Genomic DNA, 24,320 nt, shown 5'->3' on the forward strand with positions numbered 1-24,320 from the left:
CGAGGGCTCGAAAAATGATGACCCACCCCCTTTCTGCTCTGCCCTCCCCCCCCCCCCCCTGAAAAGAGAGATAACGCTATACACGTATTTATGAATTATTCGACGAATTTGAAGCACTTTGAGACCTACATTTAACGAGATTGAGTCAAAGTGCAGGGAAATTGGAAAACAGATAGAGATCAGAACACGAAAGAATTGCAGAAAATCTGGAAAATAAAATCAAAAGTGTGTCACTTTGCTCGGTAGTGTGCGCGAGTTAATTGAACGTGAAGCTGTCACAACCACAAAACAACAAAGGGGAATCTGTGAATTTTAGGTATTTGAAAACTATCTGTGACAGATACTGGATAGATTAAGTAGGTCGTTTGCATGGTATAGATACAGAATGAATGCTTAGTGAATCAAAGTCAGGTGCAATAAAGCGTTTTTCCACTGATAAGTATCTGTCTGTATTTTTTTCTGCTGTTATCGGAGTCCTATAACTGTTCAACGGCTACATGCTGGAGTGTACTTTGAATTTTAGTACAGCCTTCTTTTGGCTGCTTGGGAAATCGCTTTTGATAAGGTTTCTGAATTGGACTGAATCAAGAGTTTCGTATATCGTGTTGTGAATGTCACAACTTTTATCGAGTGACAAAAGTAGCTTTCGTTTTTTCAAATTTTAGGGGTGAGGAGTTTAAATTTTTCTTTATGTTAGATGTACGCTTTTCAATTTTCAATACCTTTGCAGGCAATAAAAATACGTCAAAAGCGATCTATTTTCAACTTAATTAAACTCTGAAAAGTGACACGAGGCACTAAGCCCAGAGGGCTTTTGATTTTTTGTAAGAACCAATTATAAGAACGTTGAGGCTGAGATTTGCCTCAAAATTTAAGAAAATGTATGGGCTAAAATGAGAACATCCTCAGGCTCAGCTACATTTTATGCGTTCTTATAAAGAAATAAGAGTGTAGTTACGAACAAGGCACAACAAGAGAGTAAAGCCTAATAGAATTGTTCATAAACTACACTTCTCTTGTAGCGAAGGTTGATCTTGCTTTTAATCACTAATCGAGCCTTAGAAACAGCAACTCTGCACCTTAGCTTTTTGCTCAAACCACTGACTGCTTTCATATTTTGAAGTCGCTTGACTGAATAGCTCTAAAGGAGGAGCGTGGCACTCCTTATACACAGCAAGTGTTTGCCGTTCCCTTTAGAAATGGAAGCGCTCATGACGAAATACAACACTCATGACGAAATACAATAGTTGAAACAATGAACGGCGAACATCGGTGCAAATGACCAGCTACAGGAGTAGTAAACGACCAGTGTTCGGTAAAGCATGCATGGCACAAGTGAAAGATAAAAGGAAAAAACACATGCAATCACGCGATCGACTTCAATAGGGTTCTTTAAAGCTCTACTGATCGAACGATCGATCGAACGTTCGAATAACATACGGCAAACAGGAACTGCTTCGCCTGATTTCTTAGAAAAAGCAACTCTGCTGTCGCTTTTTGCTCAAGATGAGATTATAAAACCGACTGCTTATTTTGAATTCGCTAAAATGGCTCAAAGAACGACGAACGTGGCAGGAATAAACACAGCAAAACTGTTCGCACCCGTTTCAGAAGTGAAAATTTATTCAACAAGCGAAGTCTTACCTTGAGTGGTTGACTCTGAGCTCCACGATCGATGAAAACAACCAACTAAACGTCGCTCGCTTCCGCTCAGTCTCGAGAGGAAATGGCGATTGATATCACGAAGATATAACTTTGTTCATTTGTGGCAAAACGCTACTGTAAGCGGAGAAACAATAAGCATAGACATGCATAGAGCGCTGCTTAGGAGAAGCAGACAAATTAAAGGTGTGGTATTCAGTAATTTAAAGCTTTACAAAAACAGGAAATGCAACCTTTGCCCTCCCTTCAATAAATGACAACAAAACACTCAAATGACTAAAAATCAGAAAATGCCCACGCGTAATACTTGAAGAAACCATTTATTTATTTATTTATTTTAAAGCAAAAAAGGGGTGCATTTTTATATACTTTTTCCCCTTTTCATTATTTTTTTGTTGTTGTGCCCGAGTAAATAAGGGGTACGCAAATCCGCCCGTCCGTGCTATGCATGGTCTGCTATGTTGTTTTTGGCCCAATCCGACGTCGAGCGGCCGTCACTGTTTTTTCAAATCCGGATCTGCTTTACTTGAAATCCGATTGAAAGCTGTTTCACTGCATCGGACTGTCGATTATAATGTGTTTTTTTTATCCAGATTTTTAATGCCGTTTTTTTTTCATAACATTCTCCATCATTGTTGTTTATACTATGGTAACGTTACAGCATTATATTTTCAGGGTCAAAGGTTGTTTACGTCTCGGCAATTGAAACTGAAGATGAAATACGTGATGCGAGCCTCAAGACAGGCACGACATCTGGACCAATATTCTCAGCTGAACCGCGGGTATGCCGTATATTCGAAATCCGCGAATCTGCTCAATGTTAAGGGAGGAAACGAGCTTACGAGATGTGAACATAAAACCTCAAGCTTTTTTGATACTACTGTAAGGTGGTTTGATACGTATCGCCAGAAAATTCTAAATCCATTCAGGTTGGATACCGACCGTTCAAATACCTGTTATAATGCCTTGCTATCCTTAGCAAACATATTAAATTTTAACAAGAAGAAGATATTTTAGCTACCGTTCGTGTCTTTATTGGGAACAGTCTGTTTGTGATTTTGGTACAACAATAGGGGTAAAGCATGTCTTGAACAGGATTGCGCCTTATAGAACTGTAGGTATGTCAGAAAAAGCTTTTTTTGTGTGTCGTTTTAATTTTTTGTTAGATCTGATTTCAAAGATGTAATAGACCGTAATAGTCGAACCACATGTGTGCATAGCTGGTGCAAGTTGGAATTTGCGCTGATTAAGGGACTAGTCAATAAGTACCGAGAGGGGGGGGGGGGGGTGTGCCTGGAGCAATTGGAAAAGTGGTGTCTCGAAAATTTGTGACCCACCCCTTCCTCCTGGCACAAACTGACTGACCCACCCCTGATAGGGGGTTAAAAATTACATGACCCACCCCCTTTGGTAAACAAAGTCAAGGAACAAATCATTTCTTTATTATCTGTTAGGAGTTGGAGGTTGGTTTTTAATTTGACATCAGTTTTTAAGTGAGATTTACGACATATACTACTCTTATTTTCCCTGATGGACACTGCTGTTTCATGTACGTTTTTCCTGTTTCTTAGCACAGCAAATAAGAATGAATTTATCACTTCTTAAACTAGTCTTTTGTTAGTTTTTCACATATTTGTGTGTAAAGTCCAGACACAAACATATGCGAAAACTGAAACTGTATTCAAATTTAATTCATAAACAACTATTGAAGAGTTTATATTTTTATACAGAAATTGATAACAGAAACTACAACCACTGTCCATCATCCATATTTGCAAAGTGTTTAAATTTACTGGTATTAAAAGGCTTAAAGCCTAGCGTGAATCTATGCAGGTTCAAGAAAGACAGGCAAACTTAATGTTATGATCACAAGCTATCTATCTTAATCTAGGGGGGTCAGGGGACATGCTCCCTCGGGAAATTTTTATATTTGGGCCTTCTGAAACGGCTAGAAATTCATTAAAAATGCTCACATGGAGAATTTTATCCATTTTACATACTGATGAATGCAGCTTTTCTTGGAACTATAACAGTTTAAAGTTAGTGTAAAAATAAGATGACCCACCCCTCACGTCTGGTTCAAAATTACATAACCCACCCCTTTTCGAGGGCTCGAAAAATGATGACCCACCCCCTTTCTGCTCTGCCCTCCCCCCCCCCCCCCCCTGAAAAGAGAGATAACGCTATACACGTATTTATGAATTATTCGACGAATTTGAAGCACTTTGAGACCTACATTTAACGAGATTGAGTCAAAGTGCAGGGAAATTGGAAAACAGATAGAGATCAGAACACGAAAGAATTGCAGAAAATCTGGAAAATAAAATCAAAAGTGTGTCACTTTGCTCGGTAGTGTGCGCGAGTTAATTGAACGTGAGGCTGTCACAACCACAAAACAACAAAGGGGAATCTGTGACTTTTAGATATTTAAAAACTATCTGTGACAGATACTGGATAGATTAAGTAGGTCGTTTGCATGGTATAGATACAGAATGAATGCTTAGTGAATCAAAGTCAGGTGCAATAAAGCGTTTTTCCACAGCTAAGTATCTGTCTGTATTTCTTTTTCTGCTGTTATCGGAGTCCTATAACTGTTCAACGGCTTCATGCTGGAGTGTACTTTGAATTTTAGTACAGCCTTCTTTTGGCTGCTTGGGAAATCGCTTTCGATAAGGTTTCTGAATTGAACTGAATCAAGAGTTTCGTATATCGTGTTGTGAATGTCACAACTTTTATCGAGTGACAAAATTAGCTTTAGTTTTTTCAAATTTTAGGGGTGAGGAGTTTAAATTCTTCTTTATTTTAGATGTACGCTTTTCAATTTTCAATACCTTTGCAGGCAATAAAAATACGTCAAAAGCGATCTATGTTCAAATAAATTAAACTCTGAAAAGTGACACGAGGCACTAAGCCCAGAGGGCTTTTGATTTTTTGTAAGAACCAACTATAAGAACGTTGAGGCTAAGATTTGCCTCAAAATTTAAGAAAATGTATGAGCTAAAATGAGAACATCCTCAGGCTCAGCTACATTTTACGCGTTCTTATGAAGAAAAAAGAGTGTAGTTACGAACAAGGCACAACAAGAGAGTAAAGCCTAATAGAATTGTTCATAAACTACACTTCTCTTGTAGCGAAGGTTGATTTTGCTTTTAATCACTAATCGAGCCTTAGAAACAGCAACTCTGCACCTTAGCTTTTTGCTCAAACCACTGACTGCTTTCATATTTTGAAGTCGCTTGACTGAATAGCTCTAAAGGAGGAGCGTGGCACTCCTTATACACAGCAAGTGTTTGCCGTTCCCTTTAGAAATGGAAGCGCTCATGACGAAATACAACACTCATGACGAAATACAATAGTTGAAACAATGAACGGCGAACATCGGTGCAAATGACCAGCTACAGGAGTACTAACCGACCAGTGTTCGGTAAAGCATGCATGGCACAAGTGAAAGATAAAAGGAAAAAACACATGCAATCACGCGATCGCCTTCAATAGGGTTCTTTTAAAGCTCTACTGATCGAACGATCGATCGAACGTTCGAATAACATACGGCAAACAGGAACTGCTTCGCCTGATTTCTTAGAAAAAGCAACTCTGCTGTCGCTTTTTGCTCAAGATGAGATTATAAAACCGACTGCTTGTTTTGAATTCGCTAAAATGGCTCAAAGAACGACGAACGTGACAGGAATAAACACAGCAAAACTGTTCGCACCCGTTTCAGAAGTGAAAATTTATTCAACAAGCGAAGTCTTACCTTGAATGGTTGACTCTGAGCTCCACGATCGATGAGAACAACCAGCTAAACGTCGCTCGCTTCCGCTCAGTCTCGAGAGGAAATGGCGATTGATATCACGTAGATATAACTTTGTTCATTTGTGGGGAAAACGCTACTGCAAGCGGAGAAACAATAAGCATAGACATGCATAGAGCGCTGCTTAGGAGAAGCAGACAAATTAAAGGTGTGGTATTCAGTAATTTAAAGCTTTACAAAAACAGGAAATGCAACCTTTGCCCTCCCTTGAATAAATGACAACAAAACACTCAAATGACTAAAAAATCAGAAAATGCCCACGCGTAATACTTGAAGAAACCATTTATTTATTTATTTTAAAACAAAAAAGGGGTGCATTTTTATATACTTTTTCCCCTTTTCATTATTTTTTTGTTGTTGTGCCCGAGTAAATAAGGGGTACGCAAATCCGCCCGTCCGTGCTATGCATGGTCTGCTATGTTTTTTTTGGCCCAATCCGACAACGAGCGGCCACTGTTTTTTCAAATCCGGATCTGCTTTACTTGAAATCCGATTGAAAGCTGTTTCACTGCATCGGACTGTCGATTATAATGTGTTTTTTTTATCCAGATTTTTAATGCCGTTTTTTTTTTTTCATCACATTCTCCATCATTGTTGTTTATACTATGGTACCGTTACAGCATTATATATACAGGGTCAAAGGTTGTTTACGTCTCGGCAATTGAAACTAAAGATGAAATACGTGATGCGAGCCTCAAGACAGGCACGACATCTGGACCAATATTCTCAGCTGAACAGCGGGTATGCCGTATATTCGAAATCCGCGAATCTGCTCAATGTTAAGGGAGGAAACGAGCTTACGAGATGTGACCCTAAAGCTTTTTTCGTACTACTGTAAGGTGGTTTGATATGTATCGCCAGAAAATTCTAAATATCCGACATCCGGGCGACATTCAAGGCCCTGTTATAATGCCTCGCTATCCTTAGCTAATGTATTTTAAAAAATTTCAACAAGAAGAAGTCAACTAACCTTTCAAGTTCCGTTTTTCCTTTTTTTCTCCTTTGCGTTAAAAAAAAAGCAAGCAATAACCATCTTTACTAATCCACACTTATCCGGTTAAATTTGAAAACGCTTTTTTTCTTTTTTTTTTCTCCGGTTTGGTCAACCGTCCACACTAATTCGGATAAATTGTCCACCGAAAACGGAACTCTTCGAAAACGCTCTTCAAAGTGAGTATTTGATAACGCATTTTATCCGTTCTTGACCAAAATACGGCAGAGTTTTCCAATTTTTCCGTTTTCCAATTTATGCGGAAGAGAATATGATCCGGATTAATGTGGACGGGGCCTAAGTTCAGAGGGAAATTTTATCCCTTCCCAAACACGCATCTGAGGCGAATAATTTTTGTTTCTCGACTGAAATTTTCTTTATGACACAATAAAAAGGACAATCCACGCGTGCATAAAATCACCCAATCAGAAAAAATATTATCGAGACCACGAGATAGATTCGGTTTTTTCTCCCAGTTATACCGTAAATACCTCCTGCATTTCAATTGTTATTCTTTAACCGCGGTCTTCCAGAGTGTCTGGGCTCCAGCCTCAACAGACTTGAGACAATCCGTAAACAAGAAAATTGGGATATTAAACAGTAGAATAGTCAAACTAATTTCACATAATTGCTTACTTAAGCGAATACAGTGGAATCCCGTAAGTGGTAACAGTGTATCCGAGAGAGAACTAGCGCAATATTAAAGATCAAATCATCTATTTCCTCAAACTTGGCACAGATCGATGTTGGATATGACAAGTGACTACTGTTACACAAAGGCGGCGAAGCAGAGGAGCAGGGGGGCTGTAGCCCCCTAAACGAAAAATGGGGGGGGGGGGGGGGGGGTCAGCAGCGCTAGCCCTACGTTTTGGTGCCGAAAATATTGCAGTTTATCTCGTGAGTGAGTTCAAATATCTTCGAAACTCTCTTGAAATCATCGGGGAACTTCGTTTATCTTCGGGAAGTTCGAAAAATGATCGGAAACGTTCGTATGGCCTTCAAACAACAGTCGGAGAATCTTTGGAAATCTTCCTTCTAAAAACTGCTCAGAAAAAAAAGTTGCTAGAACGGAAAAAAAGTTGCTCCAAATACGAAAACCTGCGAAGTATTTTTAATTTTGGGACAGTCTTAACCCCCACCACCTCCCCACCTCCCCCCTCCCCCCCCCCCGAACCAAAAGTCGCAAAGTCGCCTCTCTTGCATTTGTTTCACTCAACAAACTTTAAACCACAGAGCTGATCAAACATCTGAAAACTGATGTTTCATATAAAAAATATATGAATATAAAACATCAGTTTTCAACTATTTGATCAGCCCCGCATTTTAAGGTTTGCGTATTAAGTCTATTGCTGATCCTGATCTACACCAAGATCCGGCTACAATTTGCTCCTGTTTGTCACAGTGATCCTTGCATTGTTGTACAGAAGTCACTTGTTTCACTCAGTCGAACAATTCAATTTTACTCTCGTTTTCTCGAAACAATTTTTGTTTTCCTTGGAGGTTCGATAAATTGGGATTTGACTTTTTTTTATTTCCTTTAAGTTATGGACCTCCTCTTTCCGGGGGGGGGGGAGTCATGCTGCATGTGTTGGCGTTCTAGACCGATCAGGAATGTAAAATGCTACTTTTAAAAATGAAAATGTCTTTCCTTAATATTTTCCCAATCTCATAACATCTGACTGAATTGAAATTATAAAAAGTTTTAAGGCTGTCATTCCTTTCAACATATACAAATCAAGAAGCGTAGCCAGGGGAGGGTTCCAGGGGTTCCGGAACCCCCCTTCGATTCTGAGCTTAACCACGGTTTTAATTTCCGTAAGAAAAAATAATCGGAACCCCCTTTCGTTATTCCGCGGAATGAGACCTTAGCTTTTAAAGAAACATGAAATTAAATTAATTCAAAAAGGCATCACATGCAATATCGAGGGTTACAATATTTCGTAAAATAACTGGTCCGAGTAAGCAAGACCTCAGACCTCCCTAGTAAGGCGCGCCTCCGGCGCTCGATTCTCAATCGGTTTAGCAACACGATCGGGCAGCGAGGTCTCATATGTTCTCATAGGCCGTCACTCCAGAGCAAAAACTGGAGAAAATATGAGTATTACTTGTTGAAAAGCAACGCAAGTAATCGAAGGGCAGGCGTTATTTTTTAACAAGATTTTAATATGGCGCCTATACCAAGCTAGGGAGGCGCAGTTGGCCTAATAATTGGTGCGCTGGACTCTGGATCGAGCGGTCCGGGTTAGAGCCCTGTCTGGAGTCACTGTGTAAGCGCACTGAGCTTTGGGAAATGCGTTGTCTTAAGAAATCATAGTCATAGTCATAGTAATTTTTCTTGGACAATTCTGACCAAGGTTGAAAGGTGCAATGAGATCAATCCTATGCGAAGCACCAATCCGTGAAACAAGGCCAGACAACGAAACCGGGAACTCCGTGCCCTACTCTTTGCGATTAGTGTGTGGGTTCTTTAACGTCCTCTGCTGACCATATAACACTGAAGATGCAGGAGACGGTCCTAGGGTCTGTCGCCTTATCCGAGAAGACTAGAACATCTAACCATTTTCAGATATCATATCGCAAAGGCAGCACGTTCTCCTCAGTTATTTTAAGACCCTGAGTGTTGGTCCGGTCTGGGAGACGAAATCGAGACCTCCCGCACAACAGTCCGGCGCTTTACCAACTGAGCTAACCGGTCGGCGGTTACAACCATTACCGTTGTGTTTTTGGGAAAGACACATTACTTCCATAGCGCCTCTCTCCACCCAGGTGTATAAATGGGTGCTGGCAAATTTTTGCTGGGAGGTAACTCTGCAGTACACTAGCATCCCATCCGGGGGGAGTAGATACCCCTAGTCGCTTTATGCTATGGAAACCGGGATAAGGTGTCTCACACCGCCGACCGTAACCAACCTGGCCCTCACGTGGGAACCTCGCCTTGCACCCACAACCGCTGTCGCACTTGCGATCACATTTCTCGTGACAGCACCCTACAGGGTCCCCAATGCTCATTTAACATCAAGGATGCGTTCACCTGTCAATCTTCTGGCTTGGTATATGCCATCTCTTGCCGCCGTTGCTCCGCCATCTACATCGGCGAGACAGGCCGGACATTAAGAGAACGGCTTCGGTGAGCATCTCCGCAGCATTGAGAAGAACCTGCCGGGATTTCCTGTCGCCGAGCATTTTAATGCAAACGGACACGCCCTGCAAGACGCACAAGTCCGAGGCGTCATGCTCTGCGGCGGAAATAAACTCCGCAAACGCCAGGAAATGCGCCTTATTTTCCAGCTGGGCACCAGTCAGCGCTACACAGTTTTTAACAATATTTTGACAATATTGTGATCTTATTATCACCAGTCAGCCAGATGGTCTGAATTCAGATTTTTGCTATCTTTAGGTAGGATGTCGCGCGCTCTTATCGCGCGCGCGCCTTTGAACTCAAATTTGTTTTCATGGCGCAAGCGAGCGTTTTTAACTGAAATCCTGACTTTCCACTGATGAAGGGCTAAGCCCGAAACGTCTGGAACTTTTAACTATTTTAAAGGCACTTTCAACTCATTTAGTGAGAACTTCATTATATTTTTGTACTTTTACAAGTGCCACGCAGCACAAGGAAATTTATTTTTCCATTTATCATTGATATGTTTAAATATTCCCGTGAAGTTATAGGACCCCCTCTTTGTGAGATCACTATATAGCGATTGTTCTAAAATAAACAGCCCCAGCAAGCCCCACCAATTTGTCAAATGAGACATCATGATAAGAGGGTCCCGGGAAAAGAGCGGCACTTAGATAACGGCTTTTTTCGTAGTTTCGTTTGTCAGTACATACGAGCTATTTGAGAAGCCAAATGGTTGGTCAGAGAGCATAACTTACTTACAGACCTGGAGGAAGCCACTAACCCAGTGTCATAACGGCTGCCTTTGGATTAGAACATAAATACTACTACCTGTAGGTAGCCACTAACCCAATGACTTAATGGCTACCTTTGGGTAAGCATAATAACACAGGATCGCTAGGTAGCCGTTATCCACATGACTTAACGGCTTCTTTTGGGTAAGAATAATTACACAAGATCTCTAGGTAGCCGTTATCCACTTGACTTAACGGCTTCTTTTGGGTAAGAATAATAACACAAGATCTCTGGGTAGCCGTTATCGACATGACTTAACGGCTACTTTTGGGTAGGAAAAAACACAGAAGCTCTAGGTAGCCATTATCCACTTGACTTAACGGCTACTTTTGGGTCAGTATAATAACACAAGATCTCTAGGTAGCCATTATTCACATGACTTAACGGCTTCTTTTGGGTCAAAATAATGAAACAAGATCTCTAGATAGCCGTTATCGATATGACTTAACGGCTACTTTTGGGTAAGTGAAATAACACAAGATCTCTAGGTAGCCGTTATCCACTTGACTTAACGGCTTCTTTTGGGTCAGCATAATGAAACAAGATCTCTAGATAGCCGTTATCGATATGACTTAACGGCTACTTTTGGGTAAGTAAAATAACACAAGATCTCTAGGTAGCCGTTATCCACATGACTTAACGGCTTCTTTTGGGTCAGCATAATGAAACAAGATCTCTAGATAGCCGTTATCGATATGACTTAACGGCTACTTTTGGGTAAGTAAAATAACACAAGATCTCTAGGTAGCCGTTATCCACTTGACTTAACGGCTTCTTTTGGGTCAGCATAATGAAACAAGATCTCTAGATAGCCGTTATCCACATGACTTAACGGCTACCATTGGGTAAGTAAAATAAAAAAACGTTAGTTCCATATTAAAAATGGTTTCTACTGGTTAAAGAGGTAGAAAAAGTGTTACGTCATGTAAACCTTTTTTCTCACAGTGTTAGGTAATGTTAATGTCGTTTTTCGCTCGGTTTCACAACTTCCTTCATACCAGATTGTGCAAACGTAACGGTGACGTTAACGTCTTGTTACTGCTTTAGGGTATAAGTACAACTGTCTTTGCCTGTGCCGGTCTATTCGCCTGTGTGTGCGTGACCCAAAAGAAGCGGTTAAGTCATGTGGATAACGGCTACTTAGAGCTCCTGTGTTATTATACTGACCCAAAAGAAGCCGTTAAGTCATGTGGATAACGGCTACCTAGAGATCTTGTGTAATTTTACTGACCCAAAAGAAGCCGTTAAGTCATGTGGATAACAGCTACCTAGAGATCTTGTGTAATTATTCTTACCAAAAAATAGCCGTTAAGTCATGTGGATAATGGCTACCTAGAGATCTTGTGTAATTATTCTTACCAAAAAATAGCCGTTAAGTCATGTGGATAACAGCTACCTAGAGATCTTGTGTAATTATTCTTACCAAAAAATAGCCGTTAAGTCATGTGGATAACAGCTACCTAGAGATCTTGTGCAATTATTCTTACCAAAAAATAGCCGTTAAGTCATGTGGATAATGGCTACCTAGAGATCTTGTGTTGTTATACTGATCCAAAAATAGCCGTTAAGTCATATCGATTACGGCTACCTTGTGATCCTGTGTTATCATACTGACCCAAAGGTAGCCGTTGAGTCATGTGGATAACGGCTACCTAGCGATCCTGTATCATTAAACTTACCTAAAACTAGCCGTTAAGTCATGTGGATAACGGCTACCTAGCGATCCTGTTTTATTATACTGACCCAAAACTAGCCATTAAGTCCTGTTGATAACGGCTACCTAGCGATCCTGTTTTCTTATACTGACCCAAAACTAGCCATTAAGAGGGCGTCTCGTTTATTTCCGACCATCGATTTTGGTTCAAGAATTCGAATTGTCTCATTTGCTGGGATTTTAAAGCCTTTACCTAGTTAATTAATAAAATGGGTTTCATTTGATTAAAAATTCTACTTTATGTTTTTTAGGATCTATCGAAGTTTGGTCCGATCCAGAGCAATTGCCCGCCTTCCGAAACGGTTAAAATAGCACATATTGCAATTGCTCTCAAAAAATAAATATTCGCTTAAAAGATCCAGTTCTTTTTGCAAACTATATAATCATCATTGTAGTTTATTTAGCAATGTTTCAATTATGATTCATTCTTGTTTCTTCATAGGACAAAACAAGATTTCCGACCCGCCTAATCCAGCTTTGAACGAAACAAGGAAATAGCCCAACTTTGAAGGCAAATTTTAAAAATGTGGCACTTGCTTGAGACTACTTAATTGCATGAACAGAATCTATAAATGACCCTTTCTTGAAAACAAGAATAAAATTTGTCAGCACTTCAAGTCTACAAAGCTGACAACCGCTTAAAATTCAGGAAATTTTCAAAATTTATAGGTAACGAACATCTTCGTCGTGACAAATTCTTCTGATAAATTCGCATACTATAACCCATTAAGCTCTCTTACTTGGCTTTAGAATGTCTGTTTCAGCTTTTACAGTCATCTCTGAATTCTAGGATCCTCAGAATTAATAGCCTTTTCCTCCAGCTGTAGGTTTGTACACGTTCCCGGCGAACCAGATACATCTTAGTAGCGTGACTGTCACATCGATCGCAACATATGTATAAAAGAAGCGTGGAAGTTCTTTGCATCGCTGACCGTAGTTTTGCTCATAGTTGATTTTGATCGGGCATATTCCTCTTAAAACGTTTGCAGGGACATGTTAAAGATTAGTGTTACCACGCATATAAGTAGTAAACGGTGAGCCGAGATCGATAAATGCTGCGGCCATCTTGTGTTTACAACTGGTGTATTCGTTCCCAGTCCCCTACGAGCTTTACATTTCAGTGAGCCTGACACTTTTGAAGGAGACAGTAAGTGAAATATCTAAGATCCGTTAGCAGGATTCATAATAAAACAGTTTATAGCAGCCAGCCGGCCAGCCAGATCATAATAAAAGGAAGGCAAGAAAACTAAGGGAAGAGATGGAAAGAGTCTGAAAAGAAAACTGATTTTTTTTAAATAAAAACAAGACTTATATTTCTATAATAAAAATTTGGTTTGTATCTGATCTTAAAATCGGTTTAAAAGGTTGGTAAAAACGTATAGAGCTGAATTTTCGGTACTCTCTGTTACCTTCATCAGAGTTAAAATTGGTTCAGTTTTTGCATAATAAGTTTTTATACGCCGCCGGTCTCTAGGGATGTTCCAAATGTTAATTTAACTTGTGGGAAATGCACATGCTCATTCACACAGTTAATGTCCTGGATAGAATGTAGCGCTTCTAGGAAAAGGCGTTGTTGCCTATTGTTGACATTTCTTTCTAAAATTTCAACATAATGTGGATGAATGTCATGGCCTGTTGTTTCCGCGTGAAATCTTATTGCGCTTTCGTTATTAGATCTTGTGCCAGGCTTGTGCTCTGCGCCGCGCGAATTCCATGATCTTTTGCTCTCTCCCACATAGGCAAAATCACATGTTTTGCATTTGACTTTGTACACAATTCCCTTGATCTGATTTGTGGCGGGGCGGTCTTTTGGTTTCTTAAAGATACTGCCCAGTGTTTTAACAGGCTTGAAAGTGGTTCTTATGTTTTCTCTGCTAAGCACACGTCGAACTCTCTCGGAAACCCCCTTTATGTAAGGGATTGAAGCGTAACCCCTTGGACTCTCTTGACTTTCTTGGTTTTTGGCTGTATGGTTTCTTGAGACGAAACAAGACAACGATCGATGAAACTTTGGGCGTATCCGTTGACTTTAAGGTCACCGATTACTTGTTGTTTTTTGCTCTGTTTCCGCTCAGAGGTCGAGGGAAGATATCTGGCACGATCCATTAGTGTCTTTACTACAGCTCGTTTGCTTTGCGCGGGACTATGTGACTCGAAGGTGAGATATTTGTTTGTGTGCGTGGGTTTCCTGTACACGCCCACTTCCACTTGACCACTCGCAGATACTGTGTTATAATATCAAGGAAAGCTATGATTTGGCCTTCCGCGCCTGTAGTTGGCATTTCTATCGTGAATTGGATATGAGGGTTACTGGCATTCAGATGGCTGTGAAAAACTCTGATGCTTTCCTCTTTAGGCACGCATTAGAGTCGTCAACGTAGCGGTGCCACCAGCGCGGTTTTACTGGTGCAGAGGCTAAGGCCTTTTCCTTAACTTCTTCCATGACTAATTCGGCGATCACTGCGCTGACAGGCGATCCCATTGCACGGCCAAATACTTGGTGGTACTGAGTTCCTTCAGATGAGAAATAGCTGTTGTTAAGTACGAAGGACTTAGCCTCTGCACCAGTAAAACCGCGCTGGTGGCGCCGCTACGTTGACGATTTTAATGCGTGCCTAAGGAGGTTCAAGAAATTATACAGCCAAAAATCCAAGAAAGTCGAGAGAGTCCAAGGGGTTACGCTTCAATCCCTAACATAAAAAGTGTTTCCGAAAGAGTTCGACGTAGGCTTGTACCGAAAGTGCTCGTAAAAAAAACATTAAATGCTAAAAGAAGTGCTCGTTTTTTGCCAAAAAAGTGCTAAAATAATGCTTATTTTTTTTAAAAAAAGTGCTCGTGGGTAACATAAAAATGCTCACTTTTTCCGATTTTTTTTTTAAACATAGAATATTAAATTTTTCAGATTTTCAGTTACATTTGTCAACAATAAAATGTAACGATCAATGTTTGATGTCAGAGTACGCTCTCGAGCTATCTCTGCCTTGGCTGGCTGACTTCCATTGTTCCTCGATGACAACGTGGATGGCGTCATCTTAGAACGAGTGTGATGGACTGGGTTTCTAGAAGGCAACCACTGACGTATCAAACCTATTCCCCAGGCCTCCACGGCTCCTTTGACTAAAATGAGGGCTAATGCATCTTTGGCCCGGGATCTTTGGACGCCATAAATAAAGTCAGATTGTGCTTTTTAACACAAAATTAGACCAATAGTCAGTCGAAAATCCAAAATAATGCTAGCAGTGCTTTTTGGGATAAAATCACAGGGCACAGAGGAGTCAAGTTTGTCTGCAATTCAAAATCTCTACCGTGCAAAACGACCTTCAAAAGCTTTTCAAAGCGATCGTGTAAGCCGTACGCGCTACAACGCCGTCATGCGATACTTAATGTTTACAGATCGTCTGGTCCGATATCACCAGACGATCTGCAAACAAGTATCGCATGACGGGGCTGTATCACGTACGCTTTAATACCAATCGCTTTGAAGGTCGTTTTGCACGGTAGAGATTTTGAATTGCGAACAAACTTGACTCCTCTGTGCCCTGTGATAAAATGTAAAAAAAAATTCAAGCACTTTCGGTAAGAGCCTAGTTCGACGTGTGCTTAGCAGAGAAAACATAAGAACCACTTTCAAGCCTGTTAAAACACTGGGCAGTATCTTTAAGAAACCAAAAGACCGCCCCGCCACAAATCAGATCAAGGGAATTGTGTACAAAGTCAAATGCAAAACATGTGATTTTGCTTATGTGGGAGAGAGCAAAATATCATGGAATTCGCGCGGCGCAGAGCACAAGCCTGGCACAAGATCTAATAACGAAAGCGCAATAAGATTTCACGCGGAAGCAACAGACCATGACATTCATCCACATTATGTTGAAATTTTAGAAAGAAATGTCAACAATAGGCAACAACGCCTTTTCCTAGAAGCGCTACATTCTATCCAGGACATTAACTGTGTGAATGAGCATGTGCATTTCCCACAAGTTAAATTAACATTTGGAACATCCCTAGAGACCGGCGGCGTATAAAAACTTATTATGCAAAAACTGAACCAATTTTAACTCTGATGAAGGTAACAGAGAGTACCGAAAATTCAGCTCTATACGTTTTTACCAACCTTTTAAACCGATTTTAAGATCAGATACAAACCAAATTTTTATTATAGAAATATTAGTCTTGTTTTTGTTTAAAAAAAAATCAGTTTTCTTTTCAGACTCTTTCCATCTCTTCCCTTAGTTTTCTTGCCTTCCTTTTATTATGATCTGGCTGGCCGGCTGGCTGCTATAAACTGTTTTATTATGAATCCTGCTAACGGATCTTAGATATTTCACTTACTGTCTCCTTCAAAAGTGTCAGGCTCACTGAAATGTAAAGCTCGTAGGGGACTGGGAACGAATACACCAGTTGTAAACACAAGATGGCCGCAGCATTTATCGATCTCGGCTCACCGTTTACTACTTATATGCGTGGTAACACTAATCTTTAATATGTCCCTGCAAACGTTTTAAGAGGAATATGCCCGATCAAAAGCGGCTATGAGCAAAACTACGGTCAGCGATGCAAAGAACTTCCACGCTTCTTTTATACATATGTTGCGATCGGTCCGATCGATGTGACAGTCACGCTACTAAGATGTATCTGGTTCGCCGGGAACGTGTACAAACCCACAGCTGGAGGAAAAAGCTTTTAATTCTGAGGATACTTAGAATTCAAAGATGACTGTAAAGGCTGGAACAGACATTCTAAAGCCAGGTAAGAGAGCTTAAGGGGTTATGGTATGCGAATTTATCAGAAGAATTTGTCACGACGAAGATGTTCGTTACCTATAAATTTTGAAAATTTCCTAAATTTTAAGCGGTTGTCAGCTTTGTAGACTTGAAGTGCTGACAAATTTTATTCTTGTTTTCAAGAAAGGGTCATTTATAGATTCTGTTCATGCAATTAAGTAGTCTCAAGCAGGTGCCACATTTTCAAAATTTGCCTTCAAAGTTGGGCTATTTCCTTGTTTCGTTCAAAGCTGGATTAGGCGGGTCGGAAATCTTGTTTTGTCCTATGAAGAAACAAGAATGAATCATAATTGAAACATTGCTAAATAAACTACAATGATGATTATATAGTTTACAAAAAGAACTGGATATTTTAAGCGAATATTTATTTTTTGAGAGCAATTGCAATATGTGCTATTTTAACCGTTTCGGAAGGCGGGTAATTGCTCTGGATCGAACCAAACTTCGATAGATCCTAAAAAACAAAAAGTAGAATTTTTAATCAAATGAAACCCATTTTATTAATTAACTAGGTAAAGGCTTTAAAATCCCAGCAAATGAGACAATTCGAATTCTTGAACCAAAATCGATGGTCGGAAATAAACGAGACGCCCTCTTAAGTCCTGTGGGTAACGGATACCTAGCGATCCTGTTTTATTATTCCTACCCAAAAATAGCCGTTAAGTCATGTGGAGAACGGTTACCTAGCGATCCTGTGTCATTACACTTACCTAAAACTAGCCCTTAAGTCATGTGGATAACGGCTACCTAGCGATCCTGTTTTATTATTCTTACCCAAAAATAGCCGTTAAGTCATGTGGATAACGGCTACCTAGCGATCCTGTGTCATTATACTTACCTAAAACTAGCCGTTAAGTCATGTGGATAACGGCTACCTAGCGATCCTATATCATTATCGTGACCCAAAAATAGCCGTTAAGTAATATAGATTATGGCGATCTTGTGATTCTGTACTAATATTGTGACCAAAAAGTAGCCATTAAGTAATGAGGATAACGGCTGCGTCGAGGTCGGTATATTAGTAAAATGTATATTTACCGAAAAGGAAAACGGCTTCCAAAAATTTGCGTATATAGACGAAAGAAATAACGAATTTTGTGAATATCATAATTGCCGGAAAAGAGGAACTTATTCTATTGGGACCAAATCTGCAAGGCCCAATTCTGGTCCAGTTTCGACCCATTTATGACGACCGAGAAGATCCTGGGGAAGACTGAGTTTGATGGCAACTGCATCTTTACGACCGGGAAAAATTTTATTTTTATCATTATCATCGCTAAGTGTAAGCCAAGTGATAAACGTAAGTGTTAGATTTGTATTTACCCATTGCCTGAAGAATATGGAAGGACTTGAGATTTCCGAGATGCAAGTTGTGCTGTGTGTGGACTCTCGTTTCATTCAGCCGTCACGAGTTGTATTCAAACAGGTTAGACATGCATTGAATATAAAGCTTATGTCTTTATAACCTTCTCTTTATGAATGAAGCGTAGACGAGAATGTGTAGAAATCCAGGCTGTCTGGGGCTGTATATTCTGGAATATTCTAGGGCTCCAAATGCCGGCCAGCGTGTGCTTGAACTTTTAGCCTCATGTAATTTTCAGAATTTTGTGTGTCTTGTTCCTCTGCGGGTAGAACGAGTCAAAAAGTGCCTATTCTTGTTTAAACTGAGTATTCAAATAGTAGCCAGGTTCAATCAGTGCCTTGATTTCTTTTGTTGGCAAGATTTCCGCACAGGACCCTACATTAATTATGCATACAATATTCTGACTGATTCGTACTTTTCATGATTGCTGTTTATGTATAGTGATAGTATGAAATAGTTGCATACATAATTAATGTAGGGTCCTGTGCAGAAATCTTTCCCTTTTGTTTTTACTCTTTGTTTTTAGAGTGCAACGTTTTATTTTGCCCATCCAATAGTTCCTTTGAGCCCTTTTATGAAGTTGGGTTACGCAACACTCGTCCCCACCGATACTAAGAAATGCGTGACAACCCAAGTAACGGCTGTGAAGAAGACTTTACAAACTAATCTGTAGCCTTCTCATGAATTATTTTTTTCTGTTTTTACAAAAAAGAATGGTCTGCTCAGAGAATGGGACTATGTCAAGGAACACGATGAGTATGTCCTTTGACATTCTTTCATTTCACCTGCGATCAGGCCAGTCATAGTGCCCTATGATGTTCTATTTTATTACTCTTTGTTGTAACGTGGTCACACGGCCCACATACAGTAAAGAGAGTGTAAACAGAAATGTAGGGGTGCAAATAATTGGCCTGATCACAGGTTCCCTTTTACAGTAGAACCCCCGTAACTCGAACTCGGATAACTCAAACAACCCCGCTAACTCGAACAAACTTCCATTTCCCTTGGATTTGAACTCACTTTTCAGTCATTTTTACTCGGTTAACTTGAACTCGGATAACTCGAAAACCTCGCTAACTCGGACTAAATTTCGTTTCCCTTGATCTTAATTTGGGTCAAATTTACCCCGATAACTCGAATTCCGATTCTTGCAATTAACTCGCCACGGTTGCCCATGGATTAGGGCAACAAAACAGATCACATATTTGACAGCCTTTTTCACTCTTATCCTAAAAATTTATGATCATGTTAGAGTTCTGACGAGATAAGTTTAATTTGCACTGTGCTGTATACTGAAATGCTGAAAAATCAGTAAACTATCAATTATTTACTTGGCAAATTAAATATTCAATCTACCCCGATAACTCGAAACCCCGCTAACTCGAACGGTTTTTCGTTTCCCTTCAGAGTTCGAGTTACCGGGGTTCTACTGTATTTTTGCACACTCAGTTCCTCTCTATCTCAAGGGTCTTCTGAAATTCAATCTAAAAGAATGCAGGTATTTTTTACAGATGATGTAGCAATACAAAGATCCTTGTAACTTCTCTGATTGATTGTTATGTGCCGAAATTCCAAACCAAACGGTAATTGTGAAGAACAGCTCCCTGTAACCAACTGTCGGTCGACAGGTTACTGACAAGCCACAGTAAACTTGATGCAGAAAGCGATCAAAGCAGATAAACATTGTATTTCAACCAATCAACAGCCAATCAGATACTACATGGTTCATTATAGATACGTCACCAATACAGAATTTTTCAAGTCCAACGTCCAGAGGTCTCTTGAACAGAGATGAACTGAGTATGCATGTCAGTTATTAGTTTCCTCAGCACCCGTTATTTTGGATGCCACACAACACTCCTTCCAAAGAAGTGGCTACTCACATCCAGACTACATTCTATTCCCATTGCGTTTGTGGTTTCTTTGGGGCAAGAATTGCATGGCACCCCAAATAGCGGCTGCAAACAAGACTAGTCAGCTATTAGATCACAAGCTTTCACTGCATGCTAACTTGAACCTGTAAGCTCCTGTAAGCTTGAACCTGTAAGCTCCATAGTCAACACTCAAATTCTCCTTACTGTTCTCCATACATTTCAACTATGCTAGTTACGAGAATTTGCTTAAAATCAGAGCAATTTATCTTATCTTCGGTGATCATTTCTAGATTCTCATGACTTCTTTTATGTTTATGTATTGAACCTGTGAGGAGAAGTTTGATGTTGATCAGCCTTGTGGCTAAGAGAGTTACAGAAATTATTTTACTTGCAATCATGTCTTTTTATGCATAGAATGGTCGGGAAAGAAAATGGGACTATCTAAAAGTCCATGATAGGTATGTGAAAAGGTTTTTAGCTAATTAAAACTATACTTCTGGTTGAATTTTTTTCTCTCAGTAGAAATTTATGTTTATAGAAGTACATGTAATTCACAAGGGTAATTTCATCTTATCACACACATCCACTTATGCACATAATTTATAAAAATTATATTATAATGGGTTGATTGCAAAATAATTCAGATTTACTTAAATCCAGACATGTCAAATCAATTAATTAATTAATTAATTAATTAATTAATTAGTTAATGAAGAAAGAAACAATATATCAATTAAAACTTAAAAATGACACAAGATAAAATTGAGAAACTTTATAACTGAATATTAAATTTTGAATGTGTTTATATCTTTCAACAGTGTATGTGCCCTCTTATTCAATACTACAAGACAATCATTCATCCTTGTGAAGCAGTTTAGACCAGGTAATTGAAAGTAAACATACTCTACCGTGTAAATATTCATCTTTTCTGTTGCTGATTTGGTCTTGGTCCTTTGTCTCAGAGAGTCTCACGTTACTGTTACATATTTATTTTGTGAAAGTTACGTACAACACTATTGTGCACAGTTAATTTTGTTGTATGTAATAATTATTATTACCTTTTATTCATTGTTGCTGTGGGAGGCACTGTAGCCCAATGGTTTAAGTACTGGACTCTGGATTGAGAAATCCGGGTTCGAGCCCAGACCAGTGTCACTGAATTGTGTTCTTAGGTAACCTGAGTATCAGGCTTTTCTAAGGGGTAGGGAGAAAAGGAAGGAGCGCGAACATTCTTAGGGCCCATTTACATGGAAAGAGGATGATCCTAGTGCCATATGTTTTTAGCTTTCAGTTTACATGTGAATGGTTGCATTTGGCCCTAACGGTAGGATCATCCTAGCACTAGGATCATCCTATCTGAGACGAGGGATGATCCTACCGCTAGGATGATCCTAGTGTTAGGACCAAATGCAACCATTCACACGTAAACTGAAAGCTGAAAACATATGGCACTCGGATGATCCTAGTACTAGGATGATCCTAGCACTAGGATCATACCATTTTACATGAAAGTAGGATGATCCTAGTGCTAGGATCATCCTCTTTCCATGTAAATGGGCCCTTAGGCTGGAGGTAATGCTGCAGTTAGTTAATAATGGAAGTTTTTGGCTACTGTTTTTCCCTTTCAGCTGTTTACATGCACATTAACAGAAATCTTCACAAGAAAGTCTCAACTGACGGCAGTGCTGTTTCCATGGCAGCCGAAGACTCATCACTCCCTATTACTGCTCCTTTCAGTGAAGGAGTTACTTACGAACTCTGCGCTGGAATAATCGATAAAAACACAAGCCTGGCAAGCTTAATGAAACAAGAAATCCTTGAAGAATGTGGCTATGATGTCCCAGAGAAAAACCTTCAAGAAGTTGTGTCATTCCGTGGGGGAGTAGGAAGTACCGGTGCTTTGCAGACATTTTTCTTTGCTGAAGTTACAGATGAGATGTGAGTGAGCAAGGGCGGAGGAAATCTTCACGAAGGAGAGAGAATAGAGGTGTTTTATTTGCCTTTAGAGAAGAGTAGGGAGTTTCTGTTTGACACAACTAAGCAAAAACCAGCTGGGCTTATGTTTGCATTTATGTGGTACTTTAATAAATTTAAGGTATAATAGTATAGAATATTAATGACACTCTGGCTTATGGTATAACTACAGAACACTGAATGTCAAAAGAAATCATTTAATGATCAAATATCATAAATGAAACTGTAACATTATTTTATGTGTAGTAAGTGATAAGAAATTACACACTTAATGTAAAAAGTAATACACTTGTCACTGTAAACAATGCACTAAATTGGCAACTGATGAGGAAGAATTTGAATTTGCAAAGTACACATGCTTAATGTAACTAGCAACTAAATAGTTTTTGAAATGAAATAACTAACTGAACAAGTCAAATTAATAGCACATGTTATCGAGAGCTGCTGTTTGAAGCTGTCTCATAGAGGGAATTGGGCATTCACAGTTTCAACATCGTTCCGCAGGGAGAGAGAGACCCTGGGAGCGAGGTTGTCATAGTTGACTTTGTAAAACAGGGCTCAAAGTAATGGCCGGTCAACGGACAATGTCCGGCCAAGATGACAATTTGTGAGGACAAACGTTCGATTTGCCGGTCATTTTGACCGGCCATGCACCAGACCCAAAATAATTGTTATGCCAATGTATAACGTTAATTCTAACAACTAAAATAACCTTTACTCGTGGAGCAATTTAATACACAGTATCAGAGCAACCTCTGCGTTAAAACCACAGGTAACTCCAAAGTCTTATCTTTAATTCCCAATCTGAAATACATGAAGTATAAATGTCATTCCAATTCTGAAAATATGATACATCTTTTTTGATTTGTGCAGTTCTGTTCAGGTCAGTATTAAAATTTAGTATAATGCGAAACTTCAGCGAAAAGAACGTGCACGGAAAAACGTCCAAAGCTTGGTAACAAGGTATTTCATTCGAGTGCGAAAGAGGGAGAACAACGTGACAGATGTTTGCAATTTGTCTCAGTTAATTGACCTGTCGCTTACATATCTTACAAGGGTACTAAGAAACTAAGTAGAGAAAAAAAATGGCAGGCAAAACGGTGGAGATGGCGGATCCTTTTCTATCACGCGAACAAAGACGATTTGACGAAATGCAAAAGTGACTACTATTTTCAACATGACCGGCAACTATCCAAAAATTATTTTGAGCCCTGTAAAAGACCAAAAAACAACACCTTCATGTAGTTCAGCTTAGATAGGGAAGCTACAGTATAATTTTGTATAATTTATTATGAGTACCTACTTTTCATATGACAGCCCTGTTACCTTATACATCATTGTAAAAACTGGTAAATGATGGGGGGGAGTGAGAAATTAAAATCTTTCAGATCTTAACATGTAAGTCCTGTTACTTCTTTACAGGAAAATACATCTTTCCTAAGGCTATTGACTTATAAATCTTCTAGCTAGCCACCACACTGGTACTTATCAATTAAAAGCTCATTGCATTGAAATTTGATGACTTTTTAAAGTTTTTTACTAGCCTTGGGCTAGAACATGTCTGACTCTGATTTACACCAAACTGGCAAATGTTTTTCTTTTTCTTAATAATTATTGTGTTTTTAAAAATATGGCAACTAAAGCTGCGTTCACATTAGGCCGAAACACGATTAGTCTGATCACGAATGAAACATGTTTCGCTGTGAAAAGTGTTCACATCAGGCAGTGCATTGCGCGAATCATAATTGCACGAGGTAGTTTCAATCATGATCAGACTAAACAAGTTAAAAATGGCGGACATGCGGTGAGGAGGCAAGTGCCCAAAAGCTTCAAATTTGGGCTTTCTATGAGACCAAATGTTTATTTAAAATATAGGCTAATAAAGCGATACAATATGAATTATCGGTGACGGATAGAAAGCAGAATATTTGGCAAAATATCGCCACGAAAGTTTACGACGGCGGCTACAAGCGCGCAGCATTGCAGCATTGCAATTGAAAAACAAACTTCACAAAATAAAAATCTTCTGCTACCGACTGATAGCGCAAATTTGGACAATACTGTCTTCTTGCTAAACGCTTGAAAGCCCTGCTTCATCGAAGGGTTTAAAAATAGACAAAGACAAAGATTTAATGGAACTTTTATTGTAATTTCGAGCTATATTTTTACGGTGAAGATTTATGCAAAAACCGTGAGTCGCATTAATTACACACCAGGCATGTAACGTGTTTGAA

At 39.5% G+C, this 24,320-nt stretch overlaps 2 protein-coding genes across 2 annotated transcripts in view; one reads left to right on the top strand and one right to left on the bottom strand.

The window, feature by feature from the left end:
* Positions 1-24,320, bottom strand: part of LOC144635160 (uncharacterized) — a 335,656-nt gene that overhangs the window by 135,471 nt on the left and 175,865 nt on the right. The gene's annotated exons all lie outside the window — the stretch shown is intronic.
* Positions 18,089-23,481, top strand: LOC144635259 (uridine diphosphate glucose pyrophosphatase NUDT14-like). Its single transcript, XM_078494364.1, has 4 exons — positions 18,089-18,301; positions 20,527-20,570; positions 20,931-20,995; positions 21,741-23,481. Exons 1-4 carry the CDS (start codon positions 18,098-18,100, stop codon positions 22,052-22,054), a joined length of 627 nt encoding a protein of 208 aa, XP_078350490.1. The 5' UTR covers positions 18,089-18,097; the 3' UTR covers positions 22,055-23,481.

Source organism: Oculina patagonica, chromosome 13 (genome assembly GCF_052425735.1).
Source record: "Oculina patagonica isolate OP01 chromosome 13, crgOcupat, whole genome shotgun sequence".
NCBI classification, from domain to species: domain Eukaryota; kingdom Metazoa; phylum Cnidaria; class Anthozoa; order Scleractinia; family Oculinidae; genus Oculina; species Oculina patagonica.